This window comes from Macaca nemestrina, chromosome 19 (genome assembly GCF_043159975.1).
Source record: "Macaca nemestrina isolate mMacNem1 chromosome 19, mMacNem.hap1, whole genome shotgun sequence".
Taxonomy (NCBI): Eukaryota; Metazoa; Chordata; class Mammalia; order Primates; family Cercopithecidae; genus Macaca; species Macaca nemestrina.
Genome location: NC_092143.1, coordinates 82,650,715 through 82,675,801, shown reverse-complemented (window position 1 = coordinate 82,675,801; position 25,087 = coordinate 82,650,715). Strand labels below are relative to the sequence as shown.

The 25,087-nt window shown below is 46.7% G+C and overlaps 1 protein-coding gene, 1 long non-coding RNA gene and 1 pseudogene across 8 annotated transcripts in view; 1 reads left to right on the top strand and 2 right to left on the bottom strand.

Annotated features, from left to right (window-relative positions):
- Positions 1-11,164, top strand: part of LOC105478922 (spire type actin nucleation factor 1) — a 192,720-nt gene extending 181,556 nt beyond the window's left edge. For all 6 annotated transcript variants that reach the window (XM_071085718.1, XM_071085719.1, XM_071085720.1 and 3 more), the window contains 5 exons: positions 1,919-2,056; positions 3,261-3,331; positions 3,871-3,898; positions 3,993-4,129; positions 7,795-11,164. In XM_071085718.1, coding sequence (XP_070941819.1) covers positions 1,919-2,056; positions 3,261-3,331; positions 3,871-3,898; positions 3,993-4,129; positions 7,795-8,053 — 633 coding nt within the window. In that variant the 3' untranslated portion in view covers positions 8,054-11,164. The remainder of the gene's footprint in view (positions 1-1,918; positions 2,057-3,260; positions 3,332-3,870; positions 3,899-3,992; positions 4,130-7,794) is intronic.
- Positions 1-24,948, bottom strand: part of LOC139360083 (uncharacterized) — a 44,126-nt gene extending 19,178 nt beyond the window's left edge. For both annotated transcript variants that reach the window (XR_011617169.1, XR_011617170.1), the window contains exon 1: positions 23,653-24,948. This is a non-coding gene — a long non-coding RNA (uncharacterized lncRNA). The remainder of the gene's footprint in view (positions 1-23,652) is intronic.
- Positions 6,140-6,890, bottom strand: LOC105478921 (high mobility group protein B3 pseudogene; annotated as a pseudogene).
- Positions 24,949-25,087: the final 139 nt, after the last annotated feature.

Below are 25,087 nucleotides of genomic sequence, written 5' to 3'. Positions count from 1 at the left end.
CACCTTACAGCAAATGATATAATCTTTCTGAATAAACTCACCCCCCTGTTCTCTTATACTAATAAGCTCCTTATCTTAAAAATTCAATTGCAGGATTTTTCTGAAAGCATTTTTAAGCAAATGTAATCTTCCTTAAGTTTGCTTGAACAGAGATGGTTTTGTATTGATTTTTAGTAAGAAGCAGTAGTTCTTCAGACTACTTTTTTAAGCAAAATGCTAATGTTTGACAAGTTTGTAACCTAGATTGAGTTTTGTTTTTCTCTGATTGAAAGACAGAACTGATTGTTAAAACTCCATAAACTGACTGCATTCATGGTCATGTGCTTTCTCACTGGCGTGTTGGATTCCAGACTGCCTATGAGCGGTGCTGTGTGTGTGGGAGTGAATTATAATGTGTTTGTGCTGAGAACATTCAGTTTCAGTGTCACTGCACCACAATGGCCCCTTGCAGCCTGGCAGGGTCCGAATGCACAAGACTGTTCTGTCTTTCTCTGAGATCCACCAATCAAGTGCGGGGCCGGCTGGGGAGCGGATGGGTGTGAGGCTCTTATTCAGTGAGATCAGTTACATCAACATCTTCCGCAGCTGCTTGTAGGGAAACCATTACCACAAGACCACCAACATAAATATTTATTACGAAATTCTTTTACATTCCTCTAGTCTTTCCAGTGCTGACTCTACATTTAGCAGTTGTTGAAAGTAACAACAAATCTAGAGAACTGTGGTGCAGCCTGCAGAGACTGCCTTTTGGGTATAAACGCTCCGGTAGTTTCGTGTTCCAGTTCCGCTCCTACCATTAGGATTTGTAAAGGTGTGCTGATGTAACTGATCACTAAATAATGCTTGTCAGTAAAAATTACTAACCACCTTCTTCTGGCTATTCTGGGTACCACAAACGAGTTTTAAAAACAGGGCCAGGCCGGGCGCGGTGGCTCAAGCCTGTAATCCCAGCACTTTGGGAGGCCGAGACGGGCGGATCACGAGGTCAGGAGATCCAGACCATCCTGGTTAACACGGTGAAACTCCGTCTCTACTAAAAAATACAAAAAACTAGCCGGGCGAGGTGGCGGGCGCCTGTAGTCCCAGCTACTCGGGAGGCTGAGGGAGGAGAATGGCGTGAACCCGGGAGGCGGAGCTTGCAGTGAGCTGAGATCCGGCCACTGCACTCCAGCCTGGGCGACAGAGCGAGACTCCGTCTCAAAAAAAAAACAGGGCCAGGCTGGGCGTGGTGGCTCACCCCTGTAACCCCAGCACTTTTGGGAGGCCGAAGTGGGCAGATCACTTGAGCCCAGGAGTTCAAGACCAGCCTGGGCAACATGATGAATCCCCATCTCTGCAGAAAATACAAAAAATTAGCTGGGCATGGTGGCGTGCACCTGTAGTCCCAGATACTTGGGAGGCTGAGGTGGGAGGATCACTTGAGCCCAGGAAGTCAAGACTGCAGTGACCCATGATCGCGCCACTGCCCTCCAGCCTGGGTGACAAAAGAAGGACCAGTGTAGATTTATTTTTTATCTGCTGGTATATAATGTACAACACAACACTAAGTAATGTCTTTTTCATAAGCATAGAAGAAAACTGACCACAAAATTGGTTTAGAATAAAATTTTTTTTCAATATTTCAAGCCCTGCTTAACGGAATAGAGTTGAGTCAAAATACCTGAGGAAATGTGAGGAACTTTCATTTATTGGACATTTCAGTAGATCACTTGGTCCCCGCATGTTTTCTGCCATCTTTAGTCTTAGTGTAATTAGAAATGATGTGGTCCCCAGAGGGAGCCAGCTCTGTCCCAGTGGTCATCGGGAAACCTCTTTTCTTCTCTGAAGCTACTAATCAGGTGTCTGATCTGAAGGGAAATTTTGCACTTCCAGAACAGGGGGTAGGAATCTCTTATTCATGTGACATTTTGAATTTCAGGAGGAATTCTGCTACCCAGTGGAATGCCTCGCTCTTACTGTGGAAGAAGTGATGCATATTCGCCAAGTCCTGGTGAAGGCAGAGCTGGAAAAATACCAACAGTATAAAGACATCTACACCGCCTTGAAAAAAGGAAAGGTAGTGCTGCTTAAGGTTGATTGATCAGAAGAGTAGAAGAATGGCCAGTCCCATGCATGGTCTCCTGGGAGAGTTATCTGCTAGCCAGGTGGCACAGACTTTGAGGGGATTTGGGATGTGTGATGTTCATATCCTAGTATACAGTACCTGTGCTGCCTCATTTACAAGAGGGGGCATTTTCGTTTCTCCCTTAGAAATAAAAACTGGAAGGTTTTCAAGCAACCATAACAAATAACAATATGTCTTCATAAAACTATGTGTGTGGCCAGGCACGGTGGCTCACGCCTGTAATCCCAGCACTTTGGGAGGCCGAGGTGGGCAGATCATGAGGTCAGGAGATCAAGACCATCCTGGCCAACATGGTGAAACCCTGTCTCTACTAAAAATACAAAAATTAGCTGGGCGTGGTGGTGCATGCCTGTAGTCCCAGCTACTCGGGAGACTGAGGCAGGAGAATCACTTGAACCCAGGAGGTGGAGGTTGCAGTGAGCCAAGACACCACTGCACTCCAGCCTGACGACATAGTGAGACTCCGTCTCAAAAAAAAAAGCCATGTGAGCATTTAGTCATTATGCTTTTAAAGGATCTGTAAAGAAAATGTATCTGAAAAGGCCGGGCGCGGTGGCTCACACCTGTAATCCTGGCACTTTGGGAGGCCGAGGCGGGCGGATCATGAGATCAGGAGATCGAGAGACCATCCTGGCTAACACGGTGAAACCCCATCTCTACTAAAAATACAAAAAAATTAGCCGGGTGTGGTGGCGGGCGCCTGTAGTCCCAGCTACTCGGGAGGCTGAGGCAGGAGAATGGTGTGAACCCGGGAGGCAGAGCTTGCAGTGAGCCGAGATCGCGCCACTGCACTCCAGCCTGGGCAAAACAGCAAGACTCTGTCTCAAAAAAAAAGAAAATGTATCTGAGAATCAGAGGAGGGTTTCAGAATCTTCTGCAGATTCCTTCCATGATGAGGAGACACTTAAGAGCTGTGGCCTTTTATTATCTTTTGAAATAGAATTCTAATTAAATACAGAGCTACATTGTCAGCATCACAGAGCCAGCTGTTTTAAACAGCATTTCTGAATTCTCTTCCTCCTCTTGTCTGTTCAGCTTCCCCCATAATAGAGATGTAAATCATATTCAGACATGGATATTAGGAAATTTGCTGTTGGCAATGTTTCTTTTTTCCTCTTAAATTTGTATTTTTTAGCTCTGCTTTTGTTGCCGAACCAGGAGGTTTTCCTTCTTCACTTGGTCTTATACCTGTCAGTTCTGTAAGAGGTAAGGTATTTTGTAACTGATGAAAAGATAAATGTAACAGTCATAAGAGAAATACCAATTACCTTCCTTATGTCACCGTCTTTCTACACAGGAGTAAAGTTAGAAATGACTCATTCTGCGACGTTACATTGAGCTGTCCTTGTAGGTTAGGAATACTGATTTCTTCAAGAGAGTGAGCCAAATGTTTATTTGATATTGAACCTAGAAATGTTTCTCTGTATGTTACTTCTTTTACGTAACTAAGGTCATTCTAATAATGTTTGAACAGAAAAAAATAAGATGTGATTATCATATGATCCCTGGATAGACAAATAAGAAAATTCCAAACAGATGTAAGTTGATCCTTTATAGGAGACAGTGTAAAAGTTCTGTAGATTATCTTTTTGGCAATTCGCAGTGTGTCAATGTGTTACTTTCTAATAGAAGGGAGAGTTTTGCAGTTTATTGTAGAAACTTACAACTGTACTGCCTTAAGCTTCTCTAACTCCCAGCTGTATCCCCTGTATCACGCCAAGTAACATTTGTGATTTTGTGTACAGGCCGGTGTGCTCACAGTGTTGCAAAAAGGTAAGCTAAGCTTGGTCCATTTATACTTGTGCTGAATTTTAGTGACCTCCTGTTTAACAGTACTGCTCATTGTCAGTTTTATTTGGGATAACAGATGCGGCTGCCGTCCAAGCCATACTCCACTCTTCCTATCTTTTCATTGGGACCTTCTGCTCTGCAAAGAGGCGAAAGTAGTATGAGGTCAGAAAAACCCTCCACTGCCCATCATCGGCCACTTCGGAGCATTGCCAGGTGAGTAAGGGGCCTGGGTTGTCAAATCATCCTTTGCAAAAGAAGAGTTCTACTCTTGAGGACTGGGGTGGGGTGTTCAGGTTTTGGCTCAAGGGGTTTTTGTTGGTTGGTTGGTTGGTTGGTTGGTTGGTTGGTTTTAATACAGTTTTACACACAAATCTCCAAAACTTCCCCAAAGGTAACTCTTCAAGGAATAATGGCTAGCTACTTGAAAGATACTTTCATCAGAGTTTATGTTTTTTTTACTTTAGAAAAAACTATTTTACTGTGTCCTATAAGAGTCATCTTTAAAACTGACCTTGTTTCAATGGAGTTGGAAATTGGAATGTAATAGTCTTATCCTTCTTTCCTCCTTGTCTAGTTTTGAAAGGAATCTGTTTAAAACCTGTTTACAATATTCTGCCATAGCTTTGACTGACTTTACTATTATTCTAAAGGCAGAAATAAAGCTTTATGCCAAAAGCTGATAATTTAAAAGAAAAAACATCACCTGAGTATCAGTCCCTTTGCGTTTAGTGCAGGGTAAGTTTAGTGTTGGGCCTTAAGAAAGATGGAAGGAGGTAGGCCAGCTCGAGCCTCAAGCTGGCAGGGCCGAGAGGCTGGGCTTTGATGCACCAACCACGTGTCATGGCTCTGTGGACAGTGAGGCGAGGAAGCTGTGAGGCCAGCATGAACCTTGTGCCTGAAACGTCTGCCTCTGTGCTTGGGCTCCCTCCTCTGAGACCTCTGGGTGTGAACTGTCAGTGAACTCAAGGCAGTGCACATAACAGCTGCTGCAGTTTTCCACACTTACTCTGAACCTACTATAGACTACCTGTTTATATCCTGTTTGGTTTAGTTAAAATAGTAAATAAGGCTGGGCGCGGTGGCTCACTCCTGTAATCCCAGCACTTTGGGAGGCCAAGGCGGGTGGATCACGAGGTCAGGAGATTGAGACCATCCTGGCCAACATGGTGAAACCCCATCTCTACTAAAAATACAAAAAATTAGCCGGGCGAGGTGGCGGGCGCCTGTGGTCCCAGCTACTCGGGAGGCTGAGGCAGGAGAATGGCGTGAACCCGGGAGGCGGAGCTTGCAGTGAGCCGAGATGGCGCCACTGCACTCCAGCCTGGGTGACAGAGCGAGACTCCGTCTCAAAAAAAAAAAAAAAAAAATAGTAAATAAGTAGACAATTCCTGGTTATCTCAGACATTCCTGGAAACATTTATTATGATGTTGGTCTGGTTAACTCCATCTCCTTGGAATCCCAATAAATAATTGCCCAAATACAGGGAATTATTGGGGAGGGAGAGGCTTGTTTGATAAATACATAAATGATGAGAAAACTGGTCAAAAGATAGTTTTTTAGGATGTGTCATGGGATTAAGATAAATTTATTTAAATTTCCTATTGTCTGATCTGCCATCTACGGTTAGCTAATGTTCACTGGGAATCAGGTGAATACCCTATTTTCCAAGAATTCTAGAAGGGTGGTTAAGAGTTTTTAGTTTTTTTGGCCAGGCATGGTGGCTCACGCCTGTAATCCCAGCACTTTGGGAGGCCGAGGTGGGCGGATTACCTGAGGTCGGGAGTTTGAGACCAGCCTGACCAACGTGGAGAAACCCCGTCTCTACTAAAAATACAAAATTAGGCCGGGTGCGGTGGCTCAAGCCTGTAATCCCAGCACTTTGGGAGGCCGAGACGGGCAGATCACGAGGTCAGGAGATCGAGACCATCCTGGGTAACACGGTGAAACCCCGTCTCTACTAAAATACAAAAAAAATTAGCCGGGCGAGGTGGCGGGCGCCTGTACTCCCAGCTACTCGGGAGGCTGAGGCAGGAGAATGGTGTGAACCCGGGAGGCGGGGCTTGCAGTGAGCTGAGATCCGGCCACTGCACTCCAGCCTGGGCAACAGAGCCAGACTCCGTCTCAAAAAAAAAAAAAAAAAAAAAAACCAAAATTAGCCGGGTGTGGTGGCACATGCCTGTAATCCCAGCTACTTGGGAGGCTGAGGCAGGAGAATCGCTTGAACCTGGGAGGCAGAGGTTACAGTGAGCCGAGATCACGCCATTGCACTCCAGCCTGGGCAACAAGAGCGAAACTCCGTCTCAGGAAAAAAAAAAACAAAAGAGTTTTTAGTTTTGTTTTGTTTTGTTTTTTCAGATAAACAGTTTCTTTATTCATCTTCCTCCTCCTCCTCTCCTTCTTCCTTTTCATCTTCTTCATCTTCATCTTCCTCTTTCACCCTTTTCTGGGCAACTTTAGTAGGACCCTTTTCTCCATCAAACTTTCCTTTCGAATTATAGTCAGAAACATCCTTCTCACACTTTTCCTTCAGCTTTGCCGCCTCAGTGGTGTAAGGCTCCTTTTCACTGTCATTTAAGTTATTCCACACCTCACCCAGCTTTTTTGCCACATCTCCAATAGAGATGCCAGAGTTTATGAATTTGATCTTGGGGTGGAATTCTGAACAGAGCAGAAAGAATCCAGATGGTGGCCTTCTCAGGGCATTAGGATCCTTCTTCTTGCCACCCTTAGCTGGTCCATAATCCTTCATTTCTCAATGGTACTGTACTTTATCCACCTTTGCCATTTCATCAAATTTAGACTTCTCTTTCCCAGACATTGTCTTCCACCTTTCAGAGCACTTGGAAAATTCTGCAAAATTGACAGAGCCCTCTGGGCTTTTCTTACGTTCTCTGCACATCTGCACAAAGAAGGCATAAGCAGACATCTTGCCCTTTGGTTTCTTGGGGTCACCTTTAGCCATCCTGACTGTATTGTTCGATAGTCTGGGGAGCGCCTTTTTTTTTTTTTTTTTTTTTTTTTTTTTTGTGATACGGAGTCTCGCTCTGTCGCCCAGGCTGGAGTGCAATGGCGCTATCTCGGCTGACTGCAAGCCCCGCCTCCTGGGTTCACGCCATACTCCTGCCTCAGCCTCCTGTGTAGCTGAGACTACAGGCGTCCGCCACCTCACCTGGCAAATTGTTTTTTGTATATTTAGTAGAGACGGGGTTTCACCACGTTAGCCAGGATGGTCTCCATCTCCTGACCTCGTGATCCGCCTGCCTGGGCCTCCCAAAGTGCTGGAATTACAGGAATAAGCCACCGTGCCCAGCCTGGGCAGCGCCTATCTTATAAGACATGTTTCCTGCTTTCTTTCATTTTTCTGTCTTTTTTTTTTTTTTTTTTTTTTTGAGACAGTTTCGCTTTTGTCACCCTGGCTGGAGTGCAGCGGTGCCATCTCAGCTCCCTACAACCTCCACCTCCCAGGTTCAAGCAATTCTCCTGCCTCAGCCTCCCGAGTAGTGGGGATTACGGGGCCTGCCACCATGCCCAGCTAATTTTTTTTTTTTTTTAGTAGAGACTGGGTTTCGCCGTGTTAGCCAGGCTGGCCTCAAACTCCTGACCTCAGGTGATCCGCCTGCCTCGGCCTCCCAAAGTGCTGGGATTACAGGCGTGAGCCACCACACCTGGCCTCCTACTTTCTTTTCTAAGTAATATTTTTTAGCCTTGTCTCCAATAAGAAATTTTTTTAGAAGGACATATGATTAAATCACTCATCCATTCCATGATGTTTTGACAACAAATTTACTCTTTATTTCACAGACTTTCTTCTTACTGCAGTAGACCTATAAGTAACGATGCTGGGCTTCTGTTTGGTTTTCTGTTGTTTTTACCCCAGGTTCTCCTCAAAATCTAAGTCTATGGACAAATCAGATGAAGAACTCCAGTTTCCCAAAGAGTTGATGGAGGACTGGAGCACCATGGAGGTGTGTGTGGACTGCAAGAAGTTCATTTCGGAAATCATCAGTTCAAGCCAGCGCAGTCTGGTGTTGGCCAACAAACGGGCCCGATTGAAAAGGAAAACGCAGTCTTTCTACATGTCCCCACCAGGCCCCTCGGAGTACTGCCCTTCGGAGAGGACGATCAGTGAGATCTGAGCCTCGTGCCTTTCAGCTGCTTTTGTGCTTAGAGTCAGCGTCCGTGCGCGAGAACACTGAGCCGGGCTGGCACTCCTTTCTGTGGTTTTATTTAATGGGCTTGAATTTGCATTAGATCAGATTTTTGCTGCATCACATTGTTCCACAGACTGAATGCTGTGTTCATATCAATTGATGAAACGTGACAGGTCCGCCAATTGCTCGTTTGCACTGAGAGAGGACAACAGTTTGAAACTTACTTTTGTGTCTGTGTGGCTTTGGGAGCCAGTAACTACTTCCTTAGTTCAGTTCTTTACTGTTCCTCGAATAATCTCCTGACTAAGGCAAAAAAATCAAAAGCTTCTCCTGTGAGAATCAGTCTAGCAGAGACGCCGATGTCAGCACAGCCCTAAGCAGTAAGTCATATTGGCATTTCCACGTGACCGTGTTTCTATCCCGTGTACAGAGAGATCCAGAGCCCTACGCACCAGGACCTGGGGGCTCGCCGCACAGAACCTAGAAGCACCTGCTGACACTCTCCAACTGATTTTTAAATTATTGTTGCTTGGAGATGAAAATTACATAAGGGACTTTATGCCTGCATTCTAGTGCAAAACATCTGAAGAGCTGTACACCCACAAGGGTGACTATTTCCCCTGAGTGGCCGTGTTGTCCCAGTGCCCTGGATCAGTGTCTCCTGAGTGGATGACAGGTCTTCATTCTCTATCTTGAATGTATTATGGTTACTAATAGTTTTATAATGGAGGTCTAAGAATTGAAGTTTCGTGGGAGTTTCAGGACAAAGGAAGGCTAAAAGTTTGTCAAGAAGTTGCGCATATTTTGGTTACCTATGAGAAGGGTTGTGACCGTGTACAGTGGCAGCTGTTGGCCGCGCTGCAGAAATGAGCTGGAGCTCATGCGTTTTCAGCTACATTTTTCATCACTTTATAGTACGTCCATCTTGAGTAAATTAAGCCACAATTTGGTACCTAGGGTCTCAAAAACTGAAATTTATTTTTATAAATGAATTTTAAAAGAAAAAATATCTACTTCTTTTAAAGTTAGAAGAAAATTAACCTGCCGACAGGCAACATTTTTGGGTGCTTTCTGCACTAGTTTTCCTTGTAAATGATTTGAGTGAGTAGGTTGGGTTTCTGACAAAAGTAGACTGGAGGGTAGCACTGTATGCCTCAAACGTCTCAGTGTGTTTGACTCATACCATGGGCTATACTTTATTATTCTGGTATGCTTACAAATGACCAACCAACCAAATTGCCATTAAAGTTTGGAAAATCTGTTAATGCACATGCACAGTAATTTCCGGAAAGCCATAGGACATGTCTGCAGTCAGCACCATGACAGCACCGTATCATGAAAGGCATGGCGGCTGCATTTCATACCACATCAAATACAGTAACATTTCTCTACTAAATTAACAGCAATACCTCAAAACTGCTCCGGTGGTAGTTTTTAATGGGTTGAAATTTACAGTTTAGTAAATGGCTTAAAATTACTTATACTTATGAAATAAACTTTACCAGTTGACTAAAATAATGCATGTTAACAGTTGGTCTGTATTTGCATGTAAAAGTGGGCCACCAGAGAACCCTTATTGATTACTTAATTTAAGTGTTTAAATTATTTTAAAGACTCCTGTTTAAGAGCTTTAAGAATTGTACTGGGCGAATCTCATTTATAAAACTTCCTAAGAGCCTATCTGAACTCTAGACTCCAGACAGTTAGGTGGGAGTAGAAATCTACCCCCTTTGATGACCCCAGGCTTGAGTTTTTAAAATGACTACCCAGAAGGGCACAAGGGGGAGGAAGTGGTATTTGTATATGTATATAAATATGCACCTAGGAGAATGTGCTTTTTAAAATAATGACTACTGTTTTTATTAAAACATAAGAAACTACGCCCCCAAAATAAGACTTTCATTCACATTCACAAAGCAAACATCTAGTAAATGTCTTTCACTTCACTTTATGATACTGTATGGGATGATTTGGGCATTACGATCACCTCTTACCACAGCATAGAACATCCATTCTTCAACAGCATTAACGGAGTTTGCCAAGTGCATTAAAGAGGTCACGGGGAGGGTACGTTCATATGAAACAATCTGCAGAAACTGGCGTAAGAAAGGGCACATGGCACAAAGTTGTAGAAATCAAATTACTATCATTTTTTGTTGCCAAAACAAAGTCTTACATTTAACCCCCCTTTGTACCACTCCCCTCAACACTTCACCTAAGCTAGATAATTTCCATAGGGTAATTCACTAAGAGCTTGTGGAGCTTGGTTTTAAAATCCTTAGCCTAATCTGACTTTAGGCATAGCTTCCAGTTCTTCCTTCCTTGTCCTGGTTTCTTGTTCAGCTTTTACTTCTAATCCAACAACAAAATAGATGTCTGGCTGGTCTCAGAGCATGTGTGCATTTCTGAACCATCATCCCTGCTCTCCTCTCAGCTCCCTCCAGGCCTGAGCACCGGTTCCTTTTGTCCCGTACGTCATAAAGTCACACTATTGGGAAACCTGTGCTTCCCTCTCCATGGCTTAACTCCCTGTCAGTGTCGGAATGTATAAGAATGCTTGTAAATATTGTAATATACTTATTAATATTTGAAAGACATTCATTCAGTGGACAGTGGGAATTAACTCTCCCAAGGCAAGTGAAAAGAAATGATCAACATGTACATTGATTTAACAATCTTACTAGATTTTAATTCTTAAGTATTTCAAATGAAACCAGAAGGTGGTTATGTAGGAGGCTTAAAATGATCTTATGTCTAAAGAGATTCTGTTATTAGCACCATGAACTCATACTCTGAAATTTTTAAGCCTTTTATTTTTCTAACTATATTAATATAGGACTGGATTTTAGGCATCATATAGGAAACACAAAACTTGTTGCTGTTTGCTAAAGCAATATAGCAGAAAATTTCGTACATGCAAAACTGCTAAAGGACCGCAGAGAAATGTGTACTACTGACGGGGCTTTTACTAGGCTTCCTGCGTGTGTAAAAGTCGAGGTATTGCTGGCATTCAGGGTGACATGATGGTACTAAATGTTTTCCATTAAAGTCTTCTATTTTAAAATTTAGGGAAAAATAAAATGGCTTTCCATCATACGTTCTGTGTTGAGTTCCTATCGTAAGACGGTGATGTCTTTTGTTAACTAACTGTCAGAAATCATCTCGATTGGGAATGCAGGGTACTTTTATCAGCAGCCTGTGAAGAAACACAGTCTAGGCCAGGCATGGTAGCTCAGTAATCCCAGCACTTTGGGAGGCCGAGGCAGACGGATCATCTGAGGTCAGGAGTTCAAGCGATTCTCGTGCCTCAGCCTCCCGAGTAGCTGGGATTACAGGTGCCTGCCACCACACCCAGCTAATTTTTGTATTTTTGTACATGGTGGCCTACATAGTGAAACCCCATCTCTACTAAAAATACAGAAATTAGCCGGGCATGGTGGTGTGCTCCTGTAATCCTGGCTACTGGGGAGGCTAAGGCATGAGAATTGCTTGAACCCGGCAGGTAGAGGTTGCAGTGAGCTGAGATTGTGCCACTGTACTCCAGCCTGGGCGACAGAGCAAGATTACCCCTCAAAAAAAAAAAAAAGAAATACAGTCTACGAGGACCGCACTGGAAAAATTAACTACCACAGTGACAAGCCACCACAAGTGACAAGCAGCCATGAGTTAGGAGAGTATGTAAAGAGTACATAACATTTTATTATGTATCACAAATATGGAGACAAATCCTGTGGGAGATGGATGAAGCTTTCTTTGACAGCTTCCTGGAGGCATAATTGATAAAGCAGAAAAGCCCGCACAATAAGCAGTAAGTCATGTTGGCATTCCCACGTGACCGTGTTTCTATCCCGTGTAAAGAGACATCCAGAGCCCTACGCACCAGGACCTGGGGGCTCACCGCACAGAACCTAGAAGCACCTGCTGACACTCTCCAACTGATTTTTAAATTATTGTTGTTTGGAAATAAAAATTACATTAAGGGACTTTATGCCTGCATTCTAGTGCAAAACATCTGAAGAGCTGTACACCCACAAGGGTGACTATTTCCCCAGCCACACCCAGGCGTGTCCCACCCCATCATGTGTGGCTTGGTGGCGCTTCACAGGTGCTGCATTTTTACAGGTTGTGGCAGCCCTGCAGCAGGCAAGTCAGTCGGCAGCGTTTTTCCAACAGCTTGTGCGCACTTTGTGTCTCTGCATCACATTTTGGTAACTCTCACAACATTTCAAGCTTTTTCATTATTACTATATCTTTTATGGTGATCTGTGGTCTTTGATGTCACTATTGTAATTGTTTTGGGGAGCCATGAACTGGGCCCATATAAGATGGCAAACTTAATCGATAAATGTGTGTGTTCTGACCGTTCCCCCATCTCTCTCCCTCTCCTCGGACTCCCCATTCCCTGAGAAACAATATTGAAATGAGGCCAATAACCCTACAGTACAGTGGCTTCTAAGTGTTAAGTGAAAGAAAGAGTTGAGTCTCTCATTTTAAATCTGAAGCTAGAAATGATTATGCTTAGTGAGGCAGGCATTCAAAGCTGAGATGGGCCCAAAGCTAGGCCTCTTGCACCAAACAGCCAAGCTGTGAATGCAAAGAGAAAGTTACTGAAGGAAATTAACAAGTGCTACTCCAGTGAACACTAACGATAAGAAAGCAAGCTGTGTGTGGTGCATGCCTGTAGTCCCGGCTCCTCAGGAGGCTGATGCAGGAGGATCGCTTGAGCCCCAGGAGTTTGAGGCCGCAATGAGCTATGATCACACCACTGGATTCTGTTCTGGGTGAGAGTGAGACTCCATCTCTTTAAAAAAAAAAAATGATAAGAAAGCAAAACAGCCTTATTTCCTGATACGGAGAATGTCTGAGTGGTCTGGATAAAGAACCACATTTTGAGAACGTTTGGGTGGTCTGGATAAAGACCAGCCACATTTCCTTAAGCCAAATCTAATCCAAAGCAAGGCCCTAGGTCACTTCAATTCTTTGAAGGCTGAGAGAGGTAAGGAGGCTGCAGAAGAATCTGAAAGCTGACAGAGGTTGTTGGTTCATGAAGTTTAAGGAAAGAAGCCATCTCCGTAACATAAAGTACAAGGCAAAGCAGTAACTGCTGATGGAGAAGCTGCAGCAAGTTCTTCAGAAGATCTAGCTATGATCTTGAAGAACGTGGCTACACTACACATTTGCAATGCAGATGAAACAGAAGATGCCATGTAGGACTTTCATAGCTAGAGAACAGTCAATGCCTGGCTTCCCGGCTTCAAAGGCTGACATGCTTGTTAGGGACTAATGCAGCTGGTGACCTGAAGTAGAAGCCAGTGCTCATTTACCATTTGGAAAATCCTAAGGCCCTTGAGTCTGAAGCTAAATCTACTCTGCCTGTACCCTGCCAATGCCCTGCCAATGACTAACAAAGCCTCGACAGATGACAGCAGATCTGTTTACAGCAAGGTTTACTGAATGTTTTAAGCCTACTGTTGAGACCTACTGCTCAGAAAGAAAAGATTGCTTTCAAAATATTACTGCTGATTGACAAATGCACCTGGTCACCCAAGAGTTCTGATGGAGATGTACAGGGAGATTTTCATGCCTGCTAACACAACATCCATTCTGTAGCCCATAGATCAAGAAGTAATTTTTACTTTTATTTAAGAAATACACTTCATAAGGCTTTAGCTGTCACAGGCAGTGGTTCCTCTGATGGATCTGGGCAAAGCATATTGAAAACCCTCAGGAAAGGATTCACCATTCTAGATGCCATTAAAAACACTGGCGATTCATGGAAGGAGGCCAAAATGCAACATTAACAGGAGTTTGGAAGAAGTTCATTCCAAGACTCCAGTAGAGGAAGTAACTGCAGACGGGGTGGAAGTAGCAAGTGAGCTAGAATTAGACATGTAGCCTGAGGATGTGACTGAATTACTGCAGTCTCATGAGAAAACGTAAATTATTGAGGCATTGGTTCTTGTGAACGAGCAATGTGGTTTTTTAAGAGGAAATTGCTGGTGAAGATGCTGTGAACATTGTTGAAACGATCAAAGATTTAGAGTAGTGCATACTTAGTTGATAAAGCAGCAGCAGGGTTTGAGAAGACTGACTCAGATCTTGGAAGTCATTCTACTGTGGGTAACCTGTTATCAAACACCATTGCATGCTACAGAGAAATTTTTCACGAAAGGAAAATGCAGTTGACGCCGAAAACTTCATTGTTTTGTAAAATGTGTCCCTCAACGGACACACTCCTAAAATACGAGCAGAGGAAGGTTCTTGTGTTTTTGTGTTAACTAAGAATGCGTGGTTTACCTTCTAAGTATCTTACACATTACATAATGTTGAGTTTTATATTAATCCATTTACATAAGCTCTTCCCTCAGTTGCCAGACATTTTTAGGAGCCCCTTCCTCTGAAGTTACTCTGTGATATGTGTATGTCAAGATACTTGTGTGTATGTGTCCAACTCATAATCCACATGTCCAGTGACTAAGTCCAAGTCATAATCTTTGACTCCTGCTTCCTGTATTGAAGATACACAAAGAATTTGGATACTATAAGTGGGAAAAGCTTTGGGTAACACATATTTAACTTTTTTCTCACCAGCTCCAGTTGAGGAAAAGATGTACAGTTGTAAATCACAGTCTACAGTTTCATGAAGATAACTACCTTTAGGAAAGGACTTGATTACACACGTGAGTTATTTAAAGACTCCTTGGCCAGGCATGGTGGCACATGCTGTTAATCCCAGCATTTTGGAGGCCAAGGCGAGTGGATCAGGAGTTTGAGACCAGCCTGTCCAACATGGTGAAACCCCATCTCTACTAAAAATACAAAAAGTTAGCCTGGAGTGGGGGTGGGCGCCTGTAATTCCAGTTACGCAGGAGGCTGAGGCAGGAGCATCGCTTGAACCTGGGAGGCAGAGGTTGCAGTGAGCTGAGATTATGCCACTGCACTCCAGCCTGGGCAACAAGAGAGAAACCCAGTCTCAAATAAATAAAGACGCCTGATATAGCTGCAGAATGTGCATGTGCTCACACCATGCACACGCACACACACATTCATTATAGCTTATACTTCCCTCCTGTTAGCCAAAGGCATGTGAATGTGAAACCTCTCCCTTTGCCCACCCAAAAAAGTTTAAGAGCTAAGACCTGCTTAATATAAAACCCAGCCGGGCACGGTGGCTCATGCCTATAATCTCAGCACTTTGGGAGGCCAAGGTGAGAGAACTGCTTGAGTCCAAAGTTCAAAACCAGCCTTGGCAACATGGCGAGACCCCCATGTCAAAAAAAAAAGCCTCTGCCGACACGAATCAAATGTTCAGATGCAGGCTGGGCGTGGTGCCTCACGCCTGTAATCCCAGCACTCTGGGAGACTGAGGCGGGCAGATCACTTGAGGTCAGGAGTTCAAGACCAACCTGGCCAACATGACGAAACCCCATCTCTACTAAAAATACAAAAATTAGCTGGGCATGGTGGCGCGCACCTGTAGTCCTAACTACTCAGGAAGCTAAGGCAGGAGAATCGCTTGAACCTGGGAGGCAGAGGTTGCTGTGAGCCGAGATTGCGCCACTGTACTCCAGCCTGGGTGGAAAAAAAAACTTCAGATGCAGTTACCTGGAGGACTGAATTTTTACTATTCCAGCTCATCCTGTTAACATACACGTGGTGTCTAATATGTTAGCCATTGCTGTGCAGGGCACTGCAGCTGTGCTCCTGATACTGGTGGCTGCCTTGGAGCCCATCTGATGGAAGCAGTGACAGCAAGCGTTCCAGAACTGACAGGACAGCGCTCCGGAAATGTGGGGCATCTGGAAGCTTATGTCCTCAGGGCTTGAGAGTGGAAGAAACATCTGCACGTTTGACACAGCCTAGTGTTCAGGTTTCTTCTGGCACCAAGAGGGTCAGACACTGTGAGTCCCGTGCTGGGAATGGTTGCAGCTGCTGCAGTGAGGCAGGTTGTCTGTGAATTGAGGGGATGCGGCTCCCTTGACGCTTGCCCATCTTGTATACATTCTTCTTTGCTTTGGGGCTCCCTTCTGACTACAGCAATCATCTGTTGTCCCTGATCTGCCTCTATCCCTAACCCCCTTCCCAAGGGTGACAGCAGAGAACGTCACATCCCAATTTCTCCCAGCAGCAAGAGTTGGTGGGAGAGTAGAAAGCCAACGATGAGGATTTCTGCAGCTCTAACCTGAACCTCAGGCTCCTGAACAGACACTGTGTGGAACCTCCAGGGAAGCGTGTGGAAGAGAAGGGAGGGACAGCCCACGTCCACATAGGAGAGCCTTCCGAGCAATGCAGCTTCTACAGAAAAACAGTCAGTCCTTTTTTTTTTCTTTTTTTTTTTTTTTTTTGAGACGGAGTTTCGCTCTTTTGTTGCCCAGGCTGGAGTACAATGGCACAATCTCGGCTCACTGCAACTTCCGCCCCCCTGGGTTCAAATGATTCTCCTGCCTCAGCCTCCTGAGTAGCTGGGGACTATGAGCACCTGCCACCACGCCCAGCTAATTTTGTATAAAGAGATGGGGTTTCTCATGTTGGTCAGGCTGGTCTCAAACTCCCGACCTCAGGTGATTCGCCCGCCTCAGCCTCCCAAAGTGCTGGGAATACAGGTGTGAGCCACCATGCCCTCCCAGTCACTTCTTTTTCTAAGAGACAGGGTCTCACTCTCACCAAGGCTGGAGTGCAGTGGTGCAGTGGTACAAAGCTGCTCACTGAAGCCTTGAGCTCCTGGGCTCAAGTGATCCTCCCACATCAGCCTCCTAAGCAGCTGGGACTACAAGTGCATGCCACCACGCCTGGCTAACTTTAAAAAAAAAAAAAAAAAAAGAAGCAACAGGGGTCTCCCTATGTTGCCCAGGCTGGTCTGGAACTCCTGAGCTCAAGCGATCCGCCCACTTCGGCCTCCCAAAGTGCTGGAATTACAGGTGTGTGCCATCGTGCCCAGCCACTTTGTGTCTGTTTTTTGGTGTTTTTTGTTTGTTTGTTTGTTTGTTTGTTTGAGATGGAGTCTCGCTCTGTCACCCAGGCCGGAGTGCAGTGGCACAATCTGGGTTCACTGCACCCCCCACCTCCCGGGTTCAAGCGATTCTCCTGCTTCAGCCTTCTGAGTAGCTGCGACTACAGGCACCTACCACCAATGCCCAGCTAATTTTTGTATTTTTACTAGAGATGGGGTTTTGCCATATTGGCCAGGCTGGTCTTGAACTCCTGAGCTCAAGTGATCTGCCCGCCTCGGCCTCCCAAAGTGCTGGGATTACAGGCATAAGCTACTGTGCCAGGCCTTAAAGTGATAAAACTTTCATCTAAGACATCCCAAAGGGAAAAGAAGCCTAAAAATTCAGCTTGCCTAGCAAGGGGAACATGAGGTGAGATAAGAAGCCACTAGGGGGTCATCCACCACAATCTCAAAGTTGCCGCAGAAGGCAGATGCACAGAATGTCGGCTTGGACCAGGGGCTCTGGGTGTGACTGGTTGGACACTGCTCTAGGTGCAGCAGCTGCAGTATGGATGCCTCTCTACTCCAAAGTAGTACTCAACTAGCAAAAAGGCTTTTTCAGGATCCAGAACCTTTTGTCCTGATGACTGAAAAAAACTAGTCTGTAATTAGCAAAGTAGATTATTTCCCAGCAATACCTAGTTTTCAAGTACCTGGAATGGTTCTAACTCAACTGTGCTCCAGCATGGCAACAAAACAGCTACCTAACACTGGGACAGCTCCTGAGCATTTATGAATTTGTCTCTTCAATTTTAAAGCAAGGGTGTGCCGGGCGCAGTGGCTCACGCCTATAATCCCAGCACTTTGGGAGGCCAAGGAGGGCAGATCGCCTAAGGTCAGGAGTTCGAGACCAGCCTGACCAACATGGAGAAACCGTCTCTACTAAAAATAGAAAATTAGCCGGGCGTGGTGGTGCATGCCTGTGATCCCAGCTTCTGGGGAGGCTGAGGCAGGAGAATCGCTTGAACCCAGGAGGCAGAGGTTATGGTGAGCTGAGATCGCACCATTGTACTCCAGCCTGGGCAACAAGAGTGAAACTCCGTCTCAAAAAATAAATAAATAAATGAAATAAAGCAAGAGTGTTAGACTAGGTGTTCTCTAAGGTCACTTTCAACTAGGAGAGAGATTCAGGATACTGTGTGAAACAACCAGTACTACATAGGCATCAACAAGTAAAAACACTTGAAGCCTGAGCCAGTGTGACTTGAGAAGCAGCGTGTAATCCAAGCCAGCCCTTCACTAAAGTGAAGTGTGAAGTGACTGAATATTATGAATATTACATGAAAGCAAGAAAAGTGCAAAATGTGCTGCACTTCCTCGAAACTGGAGGCAAAGGCAAATTCAGTTTTACTATTTGCTATAAAGAACCTGGCTCCCCATCTCTCAAAATTAAAAAGAAAAACCTCAGAAAGATGAGTTGACTATTTTAAAAAGGGACACAGCCCCTTATTTCAGCTGTTTGGTGTTAGTACCAGTGGTTCACCTCTGGATCCTGTTGGAGGGAAAGACCTTATCTGCCTTGGCCATAGCAGGCACCTGGCAAAACGTTTTTGTTCCCACAGCATAGCGTGCGCTTCCTATTGGAGATGTAAAGAGAAGCCAGTGACTGTCGGGTGCACGCACACAGCAGGCTCAACACTAGTTGCGCTAAAAGGAAACACAAGGAAAGACAACTCTTGTTCTCCAGCTTGATCAAGGATAGCGAGCACCGCTGCAGGGAGTCCCTGAGATACGCACCTCCCATGTATCTAAATGAGATCCCAGCAGGGCGACTTCTCTCTCTGGCCCTCAGTGCCAAAGGCTCCATCGCTGCCTGAACTCCTCACTCAATTTGATCTCTATGGCGGCCAGCTTTTATTCAGAGCTGATTAAGACACATGGCCACCCTTTGGCAGGAATCGCCCACAATCTCTCAGCTGACAGGCTGTCTCAGCTCTGTTCAAATGTGTCTAGGACAAAGCAGAGCTGATTCTCCACAAAGTTCCATCTTTGAATAGGTCAAAGAGTTGGGAGCTGTGCCCTCATATCACTTCCTCCCATTGCTGACTCGCTGGAGCTGCCCACGGGGCTCTGGAGATTACACCTGCTCCCCCTGCCAAGTGGCTCCCTCACGTCACCTCTTCCTGCCCACTCCTCCCTGCAACACATCCCACTACTTACGCCTTCTGCATTTTATTTTTTCCGTTGTACCACCTAACGTTCTACTACATTGTTCCATGAACACAGGCATCTTTGTCAGATTGCTTCACTTGCCGTATCCCCAGCTTCAGAAAATAATTCCTGGCATGTAACAGGTGCTTAATAACTGTGGAGGGAATTACTGACTGAATGAGCAGACTTACTACAGACATGAGAATAAGTGATAAATGTAAAGATGGAACCATCAAGATGTCTTCAACTGACATGGTGTGTTAACTGCGCAGTTCAACAGATAAATGCAACATACAGCCCTGTGTCTTTAAGTCAGGAGTACAATTCTAAGTCAACAAATTACTGCAGCCCTAAAACAGCTCATTAGAATAGAGAAGGCCAAGTCAGCAGCTCATGCTGTGAGCATGGTTGACTTGTGCCAGTCTGGGCTTTCTACGTCCCGCTTGAAAACGCCACTTGTCACACATTCCTCTTGGCTCTACCCACCACTAGAACCCAAGTCGGGTGACCTGCACAGCCCTGCCTCCCAACCTGGCTTTTCCCATTAGCAAACTGATGTGCAGAAGAACAGGGATCCTGAAGACCTGTCATCAAAGCTGCTTTATGAATGCAGAGGGATTTATTAGTACAGAGCTTGTACTCATTAATTTTTTACTACTTGCCTCTTTTGAGTGTGGTAGTTAACTCTTTAGAGTAATCATACGGCTGGGCGCGGTGGCTCACGCCTGTAATCCCAGCACTTTGGGAGGCTGAGGCGGGCGGATCACAAGGTCAGGAGATCGAGACTACCCTGGCCAACATGGTGAAACCCCATTTCTACTAAAAATACAAAAAATAACTGGGCATGGTGGCAGGTGCCTATAATCCCAGCTACTCGGGAGGCTGAGGCAGGAGAATCGTTTGAACACGGGAGGCGGAAGTTGCAGTGAGCTGAGATCGCGACATTGGACTCCAGCCTGGGCTACAAGGCAAGACTCCGTCTCAAAAAAATAAAAATAAAAATAAAATAAAATAAATAAAATGCTCAACATCACTATCATCAGAGAAATGCACATTAAAACTACAATGAGATGCCATCTCAAGGTAGTCAAAATGACTATCATTGAAAAGTCAAGGCCGGGTGTGGTGGCTCACACATGTAATCCCAGCACTTTGGGAGGCCAAGGCGGGCGGATCATGAGGTCAGGAGTTCAAGGCTAGCCTGACCAACATGGAGAAACCCTGTCTCTACTAAAAAAAAAATACAAAAAAATCAGCCAGGTGTGGTGGTGCATGCCTGTAATCCTAGCTACTCAGGAGGCTGAGGCAGGAGAATAGCTTGAACCCAGGAGGTGGAGGTTCTGGTGAGCCGAGATTGTGCCATTGCACTCCAGCCTGGGCAACAAGAGTGAAACTCCGTCTCAAAAAAAAAAAAAAAAAGTCAAAAAAATTAGATATTGACAAGGATGTGGAGAAAAGGGAATGCTTATATACTGTGGGTTGGAATGCAAATTACTACAACCTCTGTGGAAAATAGTATGGAGTTTTCTGGTTTCTTTTGTTTTAGCTTTTTTGAGACAGGGTCTCACTGTCTTGCCCAGGCTGGAGTGCAGTGGTTTGATCATGGCTCACGACAGCCTCTAATTCAGCCTCCTGAGTAGCTGGGACTACAGGCACACATCACCATACAATGCAGAAGGTATAAGTAGTGGGATGTGTTGCAGGGAGGAGTGGGAAGGAAGGGGTGATGTGAGGGAGCCACTTGGCAGGAGGAGCAGGCGTGCTCTGCAGAGCCCCACGGGCAGCACCAGTGAGTCAGCAATGGGAGGAAGTGACACGAGGGCACAACTGTCTCTCCGGCTAATTTTTGATGCAGCAATCCCACTTCTGGGTATCTACACAAAGGAAAATAAATCATAAAAATACCTGCAATTTTGTTTATTGCAGCACTATTCACAATGGCAGAGACATAATCAACCTGAATGTACATCAGTGGACGAATGGCTAAAGAACACGTGGTATATGCCCATTGGAAGACTCCGAGGGTGAGAGGGAGGTGAGAGGTGAGAAATAACTTAATGTGTAATGTACACTATTTGGGTGATGGGTACACTAAAAGCCCAGACTCCACTACATGACAGATCCATGTATCAAAACTGCATTTGGCCAGGCTCACGCCTATAATCCCAACACTTTGGGAGGCCAAGGCCAGGCAGATCACTTGAGGTCAGGAGTTCTAGACCAGCCTGGCCAACGTGGTGAAACTCCATCTCTACTAAAAATACAAAAATTAGCCTGGAATGGTGGCGGACACCCGTAATCCCAGCTACTTGGGAGACTGAGGCAGGAGAATTGCTTGAACCTGGGAGGTAGAGGTTGCAGTGAGCCAAGATCATGCCACTGCCCTCCAGCCTGGATGACAGAGTGAGATTCCATCTCAAAACAAGACAAAACAAAACCAAAAAACTGCGTTTTCCCCTTAAATTTAAACAAAAATGAGTGTTAAAGTTTGATTAACGATTTTATACCAGTTAGGCTGAAGTAAATATTAAACTTTCAAATGTGTCATGTTATTTGGCAAATAAAATAAGGAAAAATATGAAAATAAACTTTATGATGTTATTCTATGCTTATGTTACTATTAATACATAGTTTTAGAAACTCTGCTTTTCAGTAGCTGACCACTGCCGGTTTTCCAGGGCTTACTGTACAGCAAGCATCCTGCTCAGCATCCCATTCTCTCCTCCCACACTCACCTCTCACACAGTTGCTATTAACGGCCTTTCACAAATGCAAAACTTGGGAATAATAAGGTGGTCATTTGCTTAAGGTGAAACCACTAGCCCGGCATCAAGCTGAGGCTGCAGCTGCCCTCTAGCCGCCTTCGGGCAGCTCTGACTCCAGGCGGTTCTCCAGTCACCAAAACCCTTAGAGAAGACCCAGGACCGTGAGGGCAAAGCAGGACATCGGCCCTGGCACGGAAGAACTTTGAGCCCAGGCTGGTCAAATACATATGCGAATAGTTTAAAAAAATAGTTGAAGGCAACATAAATCTCTAGGAATTGATGGTCATGGTGGGCGGGCGCCAGCCAGGGACAGCTCCGCAGAGCTGAGGCTGGGCTCGGAGCGGCCACTGCCGCCCGCTGCATCAGTCACCCGTGCCGGCGCCTCGGCCTTGCTTTTGACCTTTTTCAGAAAGGGACAAGAATCCTCCCTAGCTTTCTTTCCTTTTTTCTTTCTTTATTTTTTTTTTTTTTTTTTTTTTTTTGAGACGGAGTCTGGCTCTGTCGCCCAGGCTGGAGTGCAGTGGCGCGATCTCGGTTCACTGCAAGCTCCGCCTCCCGGGTTCCCGCCATTCTCCTGCCTCAGCCTCCTGAGTAGCTGGGACTACAGGGGCCCGCCACCGCGCCCGGCTAATTTTTTGTATTTTTAGTAGAGACAGGGTTTCACTGTGGTCTCGATCTCCTGACCTTGTGATCCGCCCGCCTCGGCCTCCCAAAGTGCTGGGATTACAGGCTTGAGCCACCGCGCCCGGCCTCTTTCTTTATTTTTTGAGACGGAGTCTCGCTCTGTCCCCAGGCTGGAGTGCAGCGGCCTGATCTCAGCTCACTGCAAGCTCCGCCTCCCGGGTTCCCGCCATTCTCCTGCCTCAGCCCCCCGCGTAGCTGGGACTACAGGCGCCGCCACCGCGCCCGGCTAGTTTTTTTTGTTTTTAGTAGAGACGGGGTTTCACCGTGTTAGCCAGGATGGTCTCGATCTCCTGACCTCGTGATCCGCCCGTCTCGGCCTCCAGCCTCCCAAAGTGCTGGGATTAAGGTGAGAGCCACCGCGCCCCGCCCCCTCCCTACCTTTCTAATCGGGGACATTATGACGGGAATATTTCTGGAGCAGTGTAAGAAGTGGGACAGCACGAGAGCGAGGCCAAAGGGAAGGCGACTGCAGACACGTAGGAGGCGATGAGTTCACCGCCTGAGTAACAGACGGTCACGAGCATTTGTCATCTCGCGGGTTTGGTGGGTCAGGCCCTCGGGGGCAGCTCTGGCCGGGATCCCGGCCGGGGCCTCGCACGAGGTGGCAGCGGAGACGGCAGCGGGACCCGCAGCCTCCGGGGGCTGCACCCGGCTGGAGGATGGCGTCCGCGGTGGCCACTCTGAGGGCCCCTCCAGGGTCCTCCAAGCCTGGCACAGGGACCACGTGCGGCCGGCGGGGCTCGCGCCACGCATCTCTGGACTAACCCCCCCCAGGCCCCGGGCCCCGGGCCAGGCCTCTGCAGCGGGCACGCGACACGCGGGCGAGGTCAGGAGTGGCAACGCCAGGGACGAGTACGCGCAGCAGAGCAGGGCAGGGAAACCCAGAACTCAGCCAAGAGGAAGGTGCGATGTCCAAACAGCCCCAGGGGAAAGGCAGGAGGAAGACGTCGGCCGGGGACTCGGGCCTGTGTTTGGAAAATGGGGGCAGCACTCACCAGAAACCGGGAAGGACAGCAGTGCGGCGGGAGGGGCACGCCCGTTTCTGTCTGTTCGCGGGAGACGCAGGGGCGCCTCTGGGAGAGGCTGCGACCCCAAGAGGTGGCACACAGCTGTGGTCCCAGCATTTGGGGACAAGGCTGAGGTGCAAGGATGGCTTGGGCCCGGGAGTTTGAGACCCTGCCTTTAAAAAAAAAAAAAGAAAATACTGGCCGGGCGCGGTGGCTCACGCCTGTAATCCCAGCACTTTGGGAGGCTGAGACGGGCGGATCACGAGGTCAGGAGATCAAGACCATCCTGGCTAACACGGTGAAACCCCGTCTCTACTAAAAACACGAAAAATCAGCCGGCTGTGGCAGCTCCTGTGGTCCCAGCTCCTCGGGAGGCTGAGGCGGGAAAATGGCGGGAACCCGGGAGGCGGAGCTTGCAGTGAGCCAAGATGGCGCCGCTCACTCCAGCCTGGGCCACAGAGCGAGACTCCGCCTCAAAAAAAAAAAAAAAATTAGGTGTGGCGGCGCGCGCCTGTGGTCTCAGCTACTCTTGAGGCTGAAGCGGAAGGATGACCTGATCCCAGGAGGCGGAGGCCGCACAGCGAAACCCTGTCTCAAAAAAACAAAAGACTGAGGCCGAGAGGCAGCGAGTTCACTGCCATCCATTCCTGCCGGCGGGAGTCCCGGACCCCGCGCACGAGCGGCACCGGGTGTCCTCAGGGCCGCGGCCTGCGGGCTTCGACGGGAGCAAAAGGCCGCCCGAGGGGGCGTTTCTTCCCAGTGCGGGGCGCGGCGCCCCACAAACACCGCTGGGCCACGGAGGCCAAGCCCTGCGCAGTTTTCCCAAGCGAGCTCCCTGCTGCCTGATCAGACCACACTCACCTCCGTGCAGATGCGCGTTTCGCGGACAGAGCTGCACGTCCGCCCTGAGTCCATTTCTGGCCAGCGGGGCAGGGCGGCCTCTGGCTGCCGTTCAGTCGCGGCTGGAGCCGCCTGTCTCCTCTTCCCCTTGTCTCACCACTGCGCTTGACTCCTTTTCAAAACAAAGAATGAACCTATTTCCAGCCAACACAGAAGTTACGAAGACGAACAACTTTACACTAATTTAAATGAACTACTACTACTTCCTCGGTTTAAGAACTGACCACCTCAAGAAAAACTTCTTAAAATGTATATATAGTGCATATATATCATATATATATAAGAATAACCACAACGCACGCAGGTGCTTGTTTTTACTCCACTTTGGTCACCAAAGGTTTGAAGTGGCTGGAGTCTGACATTTACAACTGTCTTCGCCTAAAAATTGTGATCGTACCCCCAAAATATGCAGGGACCTCTGCGTGCCCCAGCCAGTGTGCGACCCTTTCGCTCCAACCCTGCTTCAGAGACGGTTTCCAGATCCCATGTTTCCTTGTTTCTGTCTAGAGCAGAACCACCAGGT